General features: G+C 39.2%; 1 protein-coding gene across 1 annotated transcript in view; it reads right to left on the bottom strand.

The window, feature by feature from the left end:
• The window catches only part of LOC122810589 (paired box protein Pax-6-like), a 152,827-nt gene that overhangs the window by 69,894 nt on the left and 67,659 nt on the right, over window positions 1-15,274 (bottom strand). The window contains exon 3 of the mRNA XM_044082166.1: window positions 9,667-9,817. Within this exon, the coding sequence (XP_043938101.1) occupies window positions 9,667-9,817 (151 nt within the window). The remainder of the gene's footprint in view (window positions 1-9,666; window positions 9,818-15,274) is intronic.

Raw genomic sequence — 15,274 nt, 5'->3', positions numbered from 1 at the left:
TTGCTTTAGTGACCTTCTCAAAGAAGTCTACCAGGTTGAGGAGGCATGATCTGCCCTTGACAAAACCAAACTGGGTTGGGTCCAGTATCTGAAGGTTTACTATAGCTCTATTGATCATCTCCATGATAATTCTTTCCATGGCTTTACTTATAAGACTAGTGAGACTTATGGGTCTATAGTTTCCAGGGTCTGCAGATGGCCCACCTTTGTGCAGAGGGAGAACTGTTGCCTTTCTCCATTCATGAGACATGAAACCTGTTTGGAGGCTACAGTTAAATAGTAATTCCAGAAGCCCTGCAGGTCATGTTTCATGCTATTTAGAAGGCATCCTGGTAATTGTCTGGGCCCATTGATGAAGTGTTCTTGGTCTTAGAGAGAGCATTAAGGACCTGTTCCCTAGTGATAGTAGGGGGAGTTATATTTGATGATATTTCCTGAGGGAAGGTTGAAGGGAAGAGAGGGGTAAAGTTGGAGCTGAATTTATCAGCCAGGAGGTTTGCTATGTCTTCTGTCTCAGCATAGGTGATATACCTCTCAACTGTATGGATTTTTGTAGAATGTTCGGATTTTTGCCTTGTATTTTTGGTCCACTTTTCACAAATTTGTGGTTTTCTAGCAAATCATTGGTAAATCATTGAAGATTGAAGTAAAAAAATAATGACAGACATTTGAGTTTCAGACTTCATACCCTTCAGAAAATCCATTCAAAATTGTTATTCTATTAAAATTCTAAGTTTGTAATAGCAATATTTAGAAATTGTCCCTATTTTTGGGTCTTTCTCCCCCCATTATTTATGGCTTTGTCCAGATTTCTTACAGTAGGAGGTTGAGAGGTATAATAGGTGGCTCCATTTACAATGAGCTCTGCACACAATTGTGTATTGCCTTTGAGGTTGTGGACATAGCTAAAAAATGCTTTGATGTTGTCCTTGTCCTTGGCCTGGGAGGCCAAACTTACCTCAAATTTGGCTTTGGTAGACTTTATTTGTCCTCTGAACTGTTTGTTTAGTTTGAGTGCTTTTATCCTGCTGGGTGTTGCACCTCCTAATTTTTGCCATGATTTTCTTCCTCCTGTTATACAGCCTATTGATTTTGTGATTCCACCCAGGTGGCTTGTTTTTTGAGTTAGTTCTATACTTCTTCCTGGCGGCTACAGCTGCCTCTATGCAGCTATTAACATGTTTGTATATGGTTTCTGTGAACAGTTCTGCATAGGCAGCAGTGTTCTCAGGATTTATGGGGCTTGAAAGTTTGGCAGATTCTCACTTAATAGCAGGAGGTTAGCCTTAGAATAGTTCCTGAATATCCCAGGTTTAGCTGAGGGCCCAGGTTTTATTTTTACTTCAAAGGAGACAATTTTGTATATCTCACACTGCTTTTCAAGTCCCCTTACATTAACAGTATCTCATGTCCTATCCAGCACATTATTTTGCACATCAGTCAACAAAATTATTATACCCTGTCCTTTTCACAAATGTTCACACTCCCTGCTAAAATGAAGAATATCATTAACCAGCACAGTTGGCACCCGCCTGCAGATAATTATGGTCCTCTACAAAGGACTCAAGTTGACATAATATTCCCCACATTCTCACCTTATCATTATCCACATTTAACTGCAACGTGTCTAATGAATTATTTTTACTTTTTAATTTAATGCAGTGTTTCAATGTCCCTCCCAACTCCCTTAATGTTTGCTGTTACATGTCACCCTAAACAGACTTTCAATTATCTGTGTATTTAGTCCCCCAAAAATGAATCCTTGTCCGTCTTAGCTCTGATCTAGGACTCAGGATAATAATTCAAAAATCTCTTCATGCATTCCTTTAAAACTTAGTTTTAACAACATCTTAAGCAACTTAGTGAACAACATTTTCCCAAAATATTGGGCATATAATTTTTCCAATGTACACACATATATGTGTTTTTTAAGTAATAATGTGCATCTCTGGTACATAACAATAATAAACATCATTAAACTGATGAAAGATGCTCCCTCTCCAACACTTCCCATCAGTTTTATTTGCATTTAGCTTGTAGTTTGTATCATTACGTTTAGTCTTTCAGTTATTTGTGTCCTCAGTTCCCTCCAAAAGGAACTCGTGATCCACCTAGGATTCAGCATATAATAGCATTCTCCTCATTTGGGTCTTATGACACTGAATTACAAATAATTCTCCCTTTCTGTACTTTCTTTCCACATTGTAATTAGTGTGTTATACAAAACCCAGAAAATTCTCAACTTTGTTGAATATCAATTCCCGCATAAGTGGTCAGCTCTACTCCAAATTAAGACTTGCCAATAGACATTCATAGAATGTATCCACATTTATCATATTTATTATTAAAATGGACTGCGTGCATTTCACCTATTCCATTCCTCTGAATTGTTTAAATGTGACCATTATAAGCATTATTAAACTCCCAGTTTATATGGAGTATTGTATTGTTAGAATCAGTCCGGTATTATTCTCCAAAACACAAAGAAAGCAAAAAGGACAAATTCCCTTAGACGGCACTTCAGCAAGCTGTTGTCCAGCTTCTCAATCTTGACTTGACTTCTGTACTAAAAGCCCCACAGTGAGGCAACTTTTTTAATAGTATTTTTTTACTCCCCATTGACATTAACATCATGTGATTAATTTATGCATTTATCCATCACAGACATTCCCCATCAATTCATTCCCTAAGGGGTGAGTGCTGATTGTGCAGCTGTCTTTCAGGCAACCATAAGGGCATTTTCATGAATACAGTCTAACGTCACTCCCTTGTGGTGAAGCGAGCCTTGCATCACTACAGAGAGTCTATCTATGTCCTCCAATACAGAGTTGTCCCTGATTAATGACATTCTTTGCATGAGTTATCACATTGGCTTGGGTGGACCCACTCATCTCCCTCTGTCTGGGGCCTGATCTCGGGGGAAGGCCTACATCATACCTCCTGAGATACCAGTTCAGGGGAAGAGCCATCACAACTCTCCCTCCCAGATAAGTGCAATGGCATATGTCGAGCACCTCTCATCCATCCCCTCACCTGGTTTACAGATTCCTGAGTTACTAATTGATATCAGGTTATTCTGAGTCATAGTCAGAGGTTTAGCCCTCTCCACTGCAGAGGTGGGGTTTATGATGAGACTTTTGACCAAAAGGATCCCGTATTCATCCACTTCCCTGCAGTCTTACCCTGACAATTCATACTCCTCCATTCTCCATCACATTCCTTTTACCATGGTCCTCCACCTTACAAAGTAGTGCCATCAATTCTGGTTACTGCAAGCGCCACACACAACAAAAGTGAACAAAGACATGGATTTATGACCCATATCTCACACCAGGAAGCCCCACAGCTATTGGCTCCTATACTAGCTCTTACATATTTTTTATTTACTCTTTGAGCTCTCCAGGCTAGCTGATGCCATGCCCAGCAGATTATACTAACATCTTCATCTTCCCTTCATCTTTAAGCCTATTCTTTTCGCTATCCTGATTTATTGGTTTCCCAAAGCACTCAGTTTTTGAAATCTTGGAGATCAGCACTTCTTGTTAACAATGTCTAGCTCATCCATACTTGCTCATCCTTTCCCCTTTCATTTACCTTCTTTTAATCAGAATCAGTCCTGAAGTAAGACTATTTCACCCTCTGTTCTCCATTACCTCAAATAATGTCTTCATTACTGCCAGTTCATGTAGTGGCTCTGCACCTAAAGATTGGGCAGGACTTTTGCACACTTCAGAACCCATTACTTTTTCCTCTTTTACTTATCTGTGCAGCAATATTTCCTTTCTTGGAGAAACCTTTGTATGCTTTTTGCTTACCCTCCCTTTTCTGCTTTCTGCCCTTTATCTGCCTATATGTTTGTGTCTCTTCACAGTAGCAGAGCACCCACGGCCTACTCCTACAGGTAATCATCCGTATGTTTGATTATCTCGGTTTGATGGCTGCCCTTTCTTTTTTTTTAATGGAGGGTAGAGCTCTACTCCAACAAAGAAAGAGACAGCAATGACTACTAACAAAGGGGAATGGAGATCCTGAAAACCCTGCCAGTACTTGATACTAATATATTAAGCTATATTGAGTGAGAGGAAAGAGACAGGTGACATTCACAGGAATGATACGGCTAAATAGTAAAAAGGCATTTGATATGATGAATTTGAATTTTTGTTTAGATTGTTGGAAAATTTAGAGCTGAGGAGATATGGGCTATACACCAGGTACAATAGTTTCAAACAGAAGACAAGGAGTGAGTGTCACATTGGGTAGAAATGGGAAGGGAGGTACACTGAGTGCTGTTACCACAGTGTTTTTTTTCTGATCATGGAAGCAAATCTAAATAGGGTAAAAGAAAGGCCTGCAGACAGGAGTGGAAGCGTAATAGTTTTAATGTGTTAGGTGTTTTAAACATTGGTGGAAAACAGAGAATGCTAAGGAAGAGAGTGAACATGCTTAGGCGCTATCAGACCAATGGAATGAAGGGCTGAGATGCTGCTGGAGAATAAAAGTGTGGAGGAAAATGATAACAGTTCCTGCAGGTATTTTGTCTGCCAAAAAGCCAATATCTTTAAGGGACAGAAAGCTAACGGATGGTGTGGGTGTGTGTGGGTGCACGCGAGTGGGTGCGCGTGTGCGTGTGTGTGTGTGTGTGCATGTGTGTGTGCGTGTGAGTGTGCGTGTGTGTGTGTGTGTGTGCGTGAGTGTGCGTGAGTGTGTGTGTGCATGTGCGTGAGTGTGTGTGTGAGTGTGCAGTTGTATGCATTAAGTATACCAATATATGTGTGTGTGTGAGTGTGTGTGCATGTGCGTGAGTGTGTTTGTGCATGTGCAGTTGTATGCATTAAGTATACCAATGTATAGGTATAGATTTCTGAGAATGACGTTTAGCATTTTGTCAGCACTGGCAGTACTTCATGGTGAAATGCCTAACATGTTCAACGTAGTGAAAGTGCTGTGAATAGTATTCAATGACATTTTCAAGTGGGCTGCTACAAAGGATGACTATGATAGGAGTTTGATTAAGCAGCTGAATAGACTATGTTCGCAAAATTGAAGTTAAACAAAGCTAACTGTCAAATTATAGTAGCATTTTTGAAGTACATGGGTCAGTAAGCAATTTAAGGAAGTCCTTCTTCTCAAATAGGCAACAGGATATAGTGGGATTATTAAAATAACCTTGCAAGCATGACAAAACACACCTGTTTACTGAAATACTCATCATTTTGTGTAACACCTACATATCACGCTAAAATGTCTTTTAACCAGAGAGTCTTTCATCTGATGGATTTCACCTCTCTCTCTCTCTCTTTCTGAAGTACAAGGGAATAAATAGAAAATTATAATTCCAGTGTCATTTTTAAAGTATTTCAAGTTACAAGATAAAATTATGAAAAACATATAAGATAAAAAAAATCAGAGTCGGAGGTAGTTTTGCAAAGTTCAAAATTTTCAGCAATAAAACATGTGATTTAGAAGCTTCTTTCTATTCGGAGATGTTTAAAGATTCAATAATGCATACCCTATATTCAAGAACATACAGATCTGATGGAATATGTAGTGATATCCCAGTCTATGTAAAAGAAATCTTAAAAGCCAGAAGCCAATAAATCATCTTAAGACTAAAATTAAAAATCAAAGACATAGTGCCACTTCACAAAAACCTAAAATATGGTAATCCTCTAGAATCAGATGGCACCCCCCCCCCAGTTCATCTACTACTGAAGGGATTATATCACAATACCCCTACAACATAAATTTAATTTATTTCTAACACAACATACCATGCCAAACATAGGGATACTTGCTTTAATAAACCCAGTCCTAAAACAAACTGTCATAGTATCATTCATTTTCTATCCTTCCTGCCTTGAAAAAAATCCTTGATAAAATTATCCACAATCAATTAACTCAATTCATAACTTACTATAACCATCTGTCTAACAAATAACATGGATTTTGGTCTGGGTGCAGCACCTGAGCAGCTATATAGACCCTAACTGTTGACATCCTTCTAGGAATGGACAAAGAAAACTAATAAGTGCCATCTTCATTGATCTTCTAATAGATCACTACTTAATTTTACACCATCTTCTTGTTATAGACATTAGCCCAGATGCCCTACTTGGGTTGCAAAACTATCTAACTGATACTCCTGTGTTAATGTTCTTTCCTTTCTTTCTCACCAATAGCCAATTTAAAGCAAGGTGTTTCACAAGGATCCATTTTTGCCCACTCATTTTCTGCACATGTATTTACAAGCTGCTCCTGAATCTCCCTCACCTCCCATTTTTACTTTGTGGTGATAATATGGTACTATATCACACAAATAAATCCCTCACACCTTTACAAAAACAACTTCAGTCTGATTTACTCCTCCAAATTCACTTGATCAAAAACAATAAACCAGTAATCAATTCAACCAAAACAAAAAATGTACTCTTTGAGATAAAACTAAAACTAAGTAAACAATATCTCTATTGGAAACACTCATTTACATATCTGTGAGTCTGCCTAGATCCTTCTCTTTGCTTCTCCCTACATTTATACAATAGAAGAAAGAAAATGAACAACAAAATCTCCATCTTCCTCTGAAAACCCTCCATAATTACATTAGGAAAATGCATTATACTATCACAACTTAAATATGGCCTTTCCTTAATAGCATATACATCAAACATAAAATCATACTCTGATTCACTCTACAGTAAAATAGGTAGGTTTATCACACACTCACCAAAAGAAGAACACAAATGTAAAACACTAGAAAAAGCAAAATGGCTTCATGAAAAACAAAGGGCAAATCTCCTTCTTGGATCACAACTGTTCAAGCTGCTACAAAACTAAATTTTGTCTGCACAGGCTTTCAGACTAATATGACACTCCCCATTCTACAACCTTGGAAACATTGATCATATTGCATATACATTACACACCCCCTCAAACCAAAGTTCTATGCACAATCCACTGCTTCTCTGTATTTGAATGTTTTCCTTGGCTGAAAATGAAATTCATCATCTGTGATTAGCACTCTACCATGGTCAAAATTTAATTAAATAAATAAATAAAATGTCTATACTTTCTCTGAGTTTGTGTGATCTTGGAGGCAATATACTTATAGATTAGGGGTATGGGGACTAGCCTTATTGAGGGCTGCAAGGGGTTTGTTCCAATGAAAAAAAACTTTTTTTTACAGTTCACTGCTACTGTAAAATTACTTAAGCAATTAGCAGCAAGAACATGAAACTAGATATCCAGAGAAAACTCATGCAGGGCACAAGGGGAACAAGCAGACTCCACACAACCATTGACTGGAAGTGCAGAGATCCACCATCTTGTACCTTATAATGCCAAGCAATATTATACAGATGAACATTCCACTAAACCACACACCCTCAACAGTGGATGCATAAATGGTGGAGCCACATAATAACCTTGTGAAACTTGTACCATTGACTTCTTGCATACCGTACTTTGCTGTGGCACATACACAACATACCCCCACCCTATTGAATAATTTAGCACTACAGGCAGACTAAAGTATTACTTTGACTATCTTTAAGGTTAGTCTTGACAATTGGATGGGTAGACACAAATTTACACCAGAGTTGTAATGTACAACTCTGAAAGATTTGGGAGGTGATCGCTGTTAAGTGCATGAAAACATAGCAGGAATATGAGTGCATCCACTTAAAGCTGTATATGTCTAGGCATTTTATGGTCCTGGGATTGCTTGCTTAGTATTGTTCCTATTCCCATAATGTGGCATGGCTCCTTTCCATCCAAGGGGTGTTTGTCACTTAGTTAAAACACATGTTTGTCTTGACTTCTTATAGTATGTACCCAGAGGCACGTTGATCACTTCTGCCCCAACCCCCACCACTGCTCCTCCAACTACTACATTTCATACAACAGTATCTGCATTTTCTATGCAAGACAAAGAGCAACATGGAGGGTTTGGTGGTATATAAATAAAGTGTATAAGCAGCTAGTTTTGTGAATCATATCCATGTAAGTTTACGCTATACCTTAACTATCCAGTACCACAATTCTGTGGAATAACTATTCTTAATAGAGAATAGTGTTATTTTGTAATACTCCATAAGGAAAGAGATGGTAGCTTTATTGCATTTTTTAGTTCAGCACTATACTGTACAATGTGGAATTTGTAATATACAGGCAAAATATAAAGCATGCCATCATATTACTTTCTATTAAAGCTCATAATGAAATACTGCAGGTATGCTTTATACATAATTATTATAATTTCTAGAAGACTAAAATTGTTCAGCCTGTGATGATCTTAAAGATCAATTATAGCATATAGAGATGCAACTTAATACATTCCATATGTGTAAAGTAATATATAACTAAAGCTTATGGATAATCACAATTGTTCCAGCTCAATGGATCAGTTAAATAAAGCTGCATCTGCAGTCCAGACCACTCTGGGTGAATTAGCAACTTGGACACTACAGGGGAAAACCTGGGGGGTGAGCAGCCGACACTGCTTTATATGTTCTGGGATGGGTGGCAGTCTGGTCCACTGCAACATTAACACCAGCAGAGGCCAGGACTTGTGCAGCAAATACCACAGCAGAAGTGAACAAGGCTACACCAAGCAATATATTTGAATGCTGTAGCTGATAGATGGATAAATAAAAACCTATGTGTGTCTATGGGTCAGCATCATGGGAGCACCAAACAGCCAGACTGCCACAGGGACAGTGTGGCAATGGTAAACAGAAAATCCCTGAAGGCTGCCTTGATGATGGCCTATCCTGCAGGTAGTCACTAGGTGAAGAGCTGAAGCAGTTGATCACCAAGCAAGGTGAGAAAAAGACACAAAATACATGTAATAATCTTGATTATTTTAATGCACATTTATAGATATAATAATACTACCGTTAGCAGACTTATCACTCATGATTCTCTTCCCCAAAGGATTTCAGTGTTGCATCATGAAGTTGGCAGCAATACATGTGATATTTGGAAATGCAGTTCAATGAAAAGTGGTTGGTTGAATGTGCATTCTACCAATGCCTGTAATGTCGAATTGAATATATATGACTTCATATTAGCGAAAGTGAGTACCCATTCAATAATATGAAGTTGACGTTTTGAATTGAGATCGCAGTACGGTACAGATCTGGAAATGCTACCTTTTCCTCACTGTAGTGCAATCTCGGAGTTGGTATATATAATATGTAGGGGTGTGGGGAATGCATGGCCCTGCAAAAATGGTAATGGTAGCATGGACTTTCAACACTGGAACTTCCGGTGGTCGAATGTCAATTGCCGTGGTTACCATTTACGACAATTTTGGTAATTCAGTATTACCAAAGTCAAATAAACAAGTCAGTAATTTTGTTGAAAACTGTTTTCAGTTTCAATATTTTGATAGTAAACCAATAGTAAGGCACATCATTCAGTATAGGATCAAGAAAATGACATATAAAATGAAATGTCTTACTCTAATTCACACTAAATGCAAGATGAATCTCCAGAAGTAATTTTCTCATACTTCTCCTCAAATATCTCCTTTCTTAAAGTATGACATAAACAACCAATGGCATCTGCAGTAGTGGTCTCACTTTTTAAAGTGAGATTATATTATAAAACATGATCTGGAAGTAATTTAGTAATGGTCACACTTTCATAGAAGCTCCTTGTTATCACCTGAGCTGGCAGTCTGGGTTACTGTCTGGTAGACATTGCTGGAGTAGTTGTTGTTCACTGATATCTGACTAGAAGCACTGTTTGCCTGGCGCCTCTGATTGCGCAGCTTTTCTTCACGTCTCCATTTTGCACGTCTGTTTGAGAACCACACCTGCAAGATATGGAAACATAATATTACAGAAGCTGGGAGAATATCATTTATTACCGAGACATCAGTTTTCTTTCAAAGTAGAAAAGAACAAGAATATACAGCATATTTGCAACAGATGTATCATCATTAGATAAATGTCTCATAGCATAAAACAAAAAACTCACAAAATAGAACTCACTATACTGTTAGTGCTTTCTTTCTTTCTTTCTTGCTTTCTTTTTTTTTTGCCAAGTACTTCCTCAAAATGAGTCTCCCTGTTTTGCGAGTTAAGTTTTTGTTTTATGTTGTGTGTTCCCATTTTGTGTTTTTTCCACATTTTTTAATATTTCATAATAGTTAAAGCATTTCAGATAAAACAGATGAGGCATTAAATGAATCTCCCACATCAATTAAACATTTGAAATGATGCACTTCAGTCTGTCATTTGAATTGTTATTTTTAATGGCAAACATACCTGTTGATTCTTTAAAGAGCTACTGTAATGCATTAAGTGCTAAGGTAAAAAGGCTTTGTTTCCACAATGCAGTATTTTATGATTCATAAACACATTAATAGCAATGTGGAAAGACCTCGTTATTGGGTAATTTGCATGTCTATGAATCACAGCTAACTACCATGATGATCAGTTGAGCAAATGCATCATATCAGCACAGGCATCCCTCTCCCACAGTCTACCACAAACAAAAGCACACAGTAACGCACACACAGTAACGCGCACACACACACACACACACACACACACACACACACACACACACACACACACACACACACACACACACACACACACATACATACTCACACACACACACACACACACACACACACACACACACATATACTCACACACACACACACACACACACACATACTCACACACACATACACACACATACTCACACACACACACACACACACACACACACACACACACACATATACTCACACACACACACACACACACACACACACACACACACACACACACACACACACACACACACACACACACACACACACACACACACACACACACACACACACACACACACACACACACACACATATACTCACACACACACACACACACACACACACACACACACACACACACACACACACACACACACACACACACACACACACACACACACACACCCCACACCTGCCCTGTTGTCAGAATGTCCAGTGAGTCTCGTTTTCCTCTTCCCCGGTAATTCACAGATGATTGCAGTCAGTCCTTAATGCCAGATGTTTGAGTTTCACACTTCATTTCCTTCAGTAAATGCATGCTAGGGAAAATGATGTTATCCTAGCAGACCTTGCATAATGCCCAAGATCTTCACTCTATATAAACAAAAAACCCTGCTAAGCTATCTTATTAGTGCAATGGGCTAATGCAGGGGTATCAGGGGTGCATGGTTTGAATCCATTTTCCTCCACGGTAATTTTTTTTTTTTTTTACATTTATTTTAAAACTCAATCCCTAGTGTCTAGTAGTGGCGTAGAGGACTAATATTATTGTTGGGAGAGTATGGGGTTTGAAATCTGTTTAATGCCTTCTATGGCAAATTACCCATCCCTGGTGTCTATTGGTTCCCCACACCTTTTTTAAATATGTGCCTTGAAGGCATGCCATATTGAATATCCCTGGTATCTATTGTCCCCCCACCCCCAATCTCCATACTGTTTAAGTGCTACTGAAGCATGAGCAGAAGTTATACCTGGTATGAAAAGATTCCTCCATCCCTGGATTCCCATACTGTTTAAGTGCAGATCAGGAACAAGTATGGGGCTTTCTATCTGTCTGTCTATCTATCTATCTATATGTATGTATATAAAACGGGTGACTTGAATGCATATATTGGAACAGACAGAATAGGGTATGAGGACTGTCTGGGTCCACATGATTGGGGCAACAGGAATAAAGAAGGAGAGGCCATTCTAGACTTCTGTCTGACAAATGGCTTGGTAGTAGCCAACACGTGGTTCAGAAATACATACAAGAGTGGCCAACATGCAACTCAGGTAGACTTCCTCCTACCAAGGAAAGGGCACTGGGGTAGAATCAATGATTGCAAAGTCATCCCCAGTGAAACAGTCAGCCCACAGCATAAACCACTGCTTGTCACAATCAGCTGCAAGCAGTGGTCAGAAAAGGCTCTAAGGTCAACAGAGACGAGGCTGAAGACCTAGAAGTTGACTGGAGAGAAAGTGCAACAATTCAAAGAATTACTCAGGGATCTAGCACCCCAAAAAGAGGCGGAAATAGGTGGAGCTGAAGATGAATGGCAGCACCTCAAAACAGTATATGTGAGGACTACAGAAATGATATGTGGCCAAGTCAGGTATTGTAAATAAGGTACATATGGAAAGCTGGAGGTGGAATGCAGAAGTCTAGGAAGTCATCAAAAGAAAGAAGGAGTGCAGGATAAAGTGGGAGATAGAAAAGACCGATCAGGCTCGGAAGGAATATTGGTTGGCTAACAAAGAAGCTAAGAAAGGAGTTACAATAGCAAATAATAGGGCATCAGAAGCACTCTACCACTTTTGGAAAGTGACTCAGTAAGTGGCACAAAGAAACTATATCAGGTTGCAAGGCAAAGACAGAAAGATAAATAAGATATTCAAACACCCTTCATAAGGGATGCCAGCAAAAACCTGCTCACCAGTCTATAGGACATCGAAGGCAGATGGAAAGAGTATTTCCAGTACCTTCTGAATGAAGAAAACCCCACAGAAACTGTACTACTCCAGAAACAGCCTACAATGAGAGAAAAAGAGGAGCCCACCCTAGTGGTAAAAACAGCACTGAGGAAAATGAAGTCAGGGAAAGTAGCAGATGAGGTCACAGCAGATATAATAAAAAGGCTGGGTGAGATAGGGGAGAAATGGCTTCTGAGGGTACTCATAGCAGTGTGGAGAGAAAGGTGTATCCCAAATGACTGGAGAATAAGCATACTTGTGCCAATGTACAAGAACAAAGGGGACATCCACAACTGTGGGCAGAACAGAGGCATCAAACTCTTATCACATTGCATGAAAGTTCTGAAGGGGGTGATTAATAAACAGATACAAAGAGTAGTAGAATGTAAGACGGGAGATGAGCAGTTCGGATTCAGATCAGGATGCAGCACAACTGACCTGATGTTTGCAGTGAGACAGATAGTTGAGAAGAAGCTAGAGATGAGGAAAGAGTCTATCTGGGCATTCCTAGATGTGTAGAAAGCATATGACAAGATCCCAAGAAAGATGATTTGGGCATTATTGTGAAGGTTCGAAGTCCCAGAAACATTGGTACAATTAGTGCAGGCTATATACAAGGACCTAATGACTCAAGTACAAACAGTGTTCGGCCTCACAGAGGGGTTCCCAGTAGGAGTGGGTATGCACCAGGGTTCAGATGGGGACAGATCAAAAAAGTTGCTGTATACAGTTGCTGCGGCATTACAGGTAGACTCTTAGCAAGAACTTCAGAAAAGGATAGGGGAATTTAATGCAAACCTGAAGGCACAAGGAATAAAACTAAGCACAGACAAGACAGTGGTAATGACAGCAAATTGGGCAAAACAGAAGAGGCTGAGAATTGAGATAGACAGGAAGATATTGGAACAGGTAAAGAGCTTCAAGTATCTGGGAGGAGTGGTTGAGGAGAAGGGAAGTCTGAATGAAAGCTTAAAGTTAGAATCAGAAGGACTGCAGTCAACTGGCATAGAGTCTCAGGTGTAGTCTACGCCAGAAGAATGTCAAAGAAGCTGAAAAGTAAGGTGTACTAGACAGTGGTGCAACCAGTACTACTATATGGTACAGAAACATGGGCACTAATGACAGAGTATATGAGGAAAATAGAGGTGATGGAAATGAAGTGCCTGAGAAGGGTGGTATGATGCATACTGTGGAGATGAAGAAATTAGGACATAAGAGCAGAAGCCAAAGTAGCTCCAATTGCAGAAAAGATCAAAGAGAACAGATTACAGTGGTTCAGACACATGTGCAGAAAAGAAGAAAACAATCTGGTGAAGAAGATTTGGGACAGACAGGAAGAAGGTAAGAGGAAACTAGGATGTCAAGCAAAGAGGTGGATGGATTGTGTAAAAGATCTGTGACAGTCAGGCATGAGTGTCGAAGAAGGCAGGAATGTGGTAAGTAAATACTGTGGGAAGAAATAGCCAGGGAATTGTTATAGCTAGGCTTGTATAGGCCCTAGGGCCGATAGCCTAGTACCAACCTATGAACCTATGGTGTTGAATTAAGAGAGCTGGTGACAATTAACACAATACCCCGATCCCATACAGAAAATGGTGTTTGTGTGTGTGTGTGTGTGTGTGTGTGTGTGTGTGTGTGTGTGTGTGTGTGTGTGTGTGTGTGTGTTTGTATATATATATATATATATATATATATATATATATATATATATATATATATATATATATATATATATATATATATATATATATATATATATATATATATATGAGCTTCCCCAGCATGTCCTTGCATCCTCTTCCAGACAGAGAAGAGCATTGCCTTATCATTTCTTCTGTGATGTGTGTTAGCTCCTCCAGAACCTGGAATGTATATTAAGCCTTGGTTGTCTAGGCTGCAGTCAAGGCTCAGCCTCTTTATACTATGCAGCCAATCACAAACTTCTTAACTTAGTAGGTGTTTGCCAATGGCTCTGCACTGAAACTTCCAAACTTGATTCACTCCTGTCTCACATAAAGAGTGTTATGATATCTGCTCTAAGTAAGGTTTCAGTAGGTGATTCACCAGCTGTACTTGCTGCTGAGAGAATTTCTTTACAGCTTCATACACACACCACTACTGACTGGATTTGATAAATGTTTGGTAGTACAAGAGAGACAGAGGGAGACAAATATTTCCTAATGCATTTCCTGAACTGTTAAGTTAAGATTGAAATCATTTACAAGTCTAGAATAATTACTTATCATAGGATCATAGGAGGTTACTTGGCTAATGGCCCCCAGGGCCTTACAAGCCTGACAAAGTTCAACCCATGTTCCCAAGGGTGTCTGGTTCAAGCAGTCCAAGAGAGACACAGGTGGAACCCCCAGGGTGAATTTCCAGTTACCCATCCAGTCGTCCAAATTATGCTTAAATAGGGCCAAGGCTTTATTTAACATGAATAGGAAGCTTGTTCCAAAAGTAGGGCAACCTCTGTGAGACAAACATCTCTCTCCAGCAAGTTCTGTTGATGTCACATACTAGGTTAAAGTCCTTTGAGTGAGTGACCCATGTACCATTTGACTTGTTGATATTTCTTACCAGCAGCTTACATTTTACCATGTAGTGCTCTTCACTGATGGCCAGAGTCTAGTGTATTTAGGGCATTATGCTGATTACACACATGGACAACTATCATCCAAAGCTGCTCCATTTTACACTAAGTATGGCCTTACAAAAGCTGAAAGTGTCACCAAGGCTATATAACTCAGT

Source organism: Protopterus annectens, chromosome 9.part0 (genome assembly GCF_019279795.1).
Source record: "Protopterus annectens isolate FY-2018-M chromosome 9.part0, PAN1.0, whole genome shotgun sequence".
NCBI lineage: Eukaryota > Metazoa > Chordata > Ceratodontiformes > Protopteridae > Protopterus > Protopterus annectens.
Note: the sequence above shows the minus strand (reverse complement) of the source record. Positions and strands in the feature narration are given on the sequence as shown.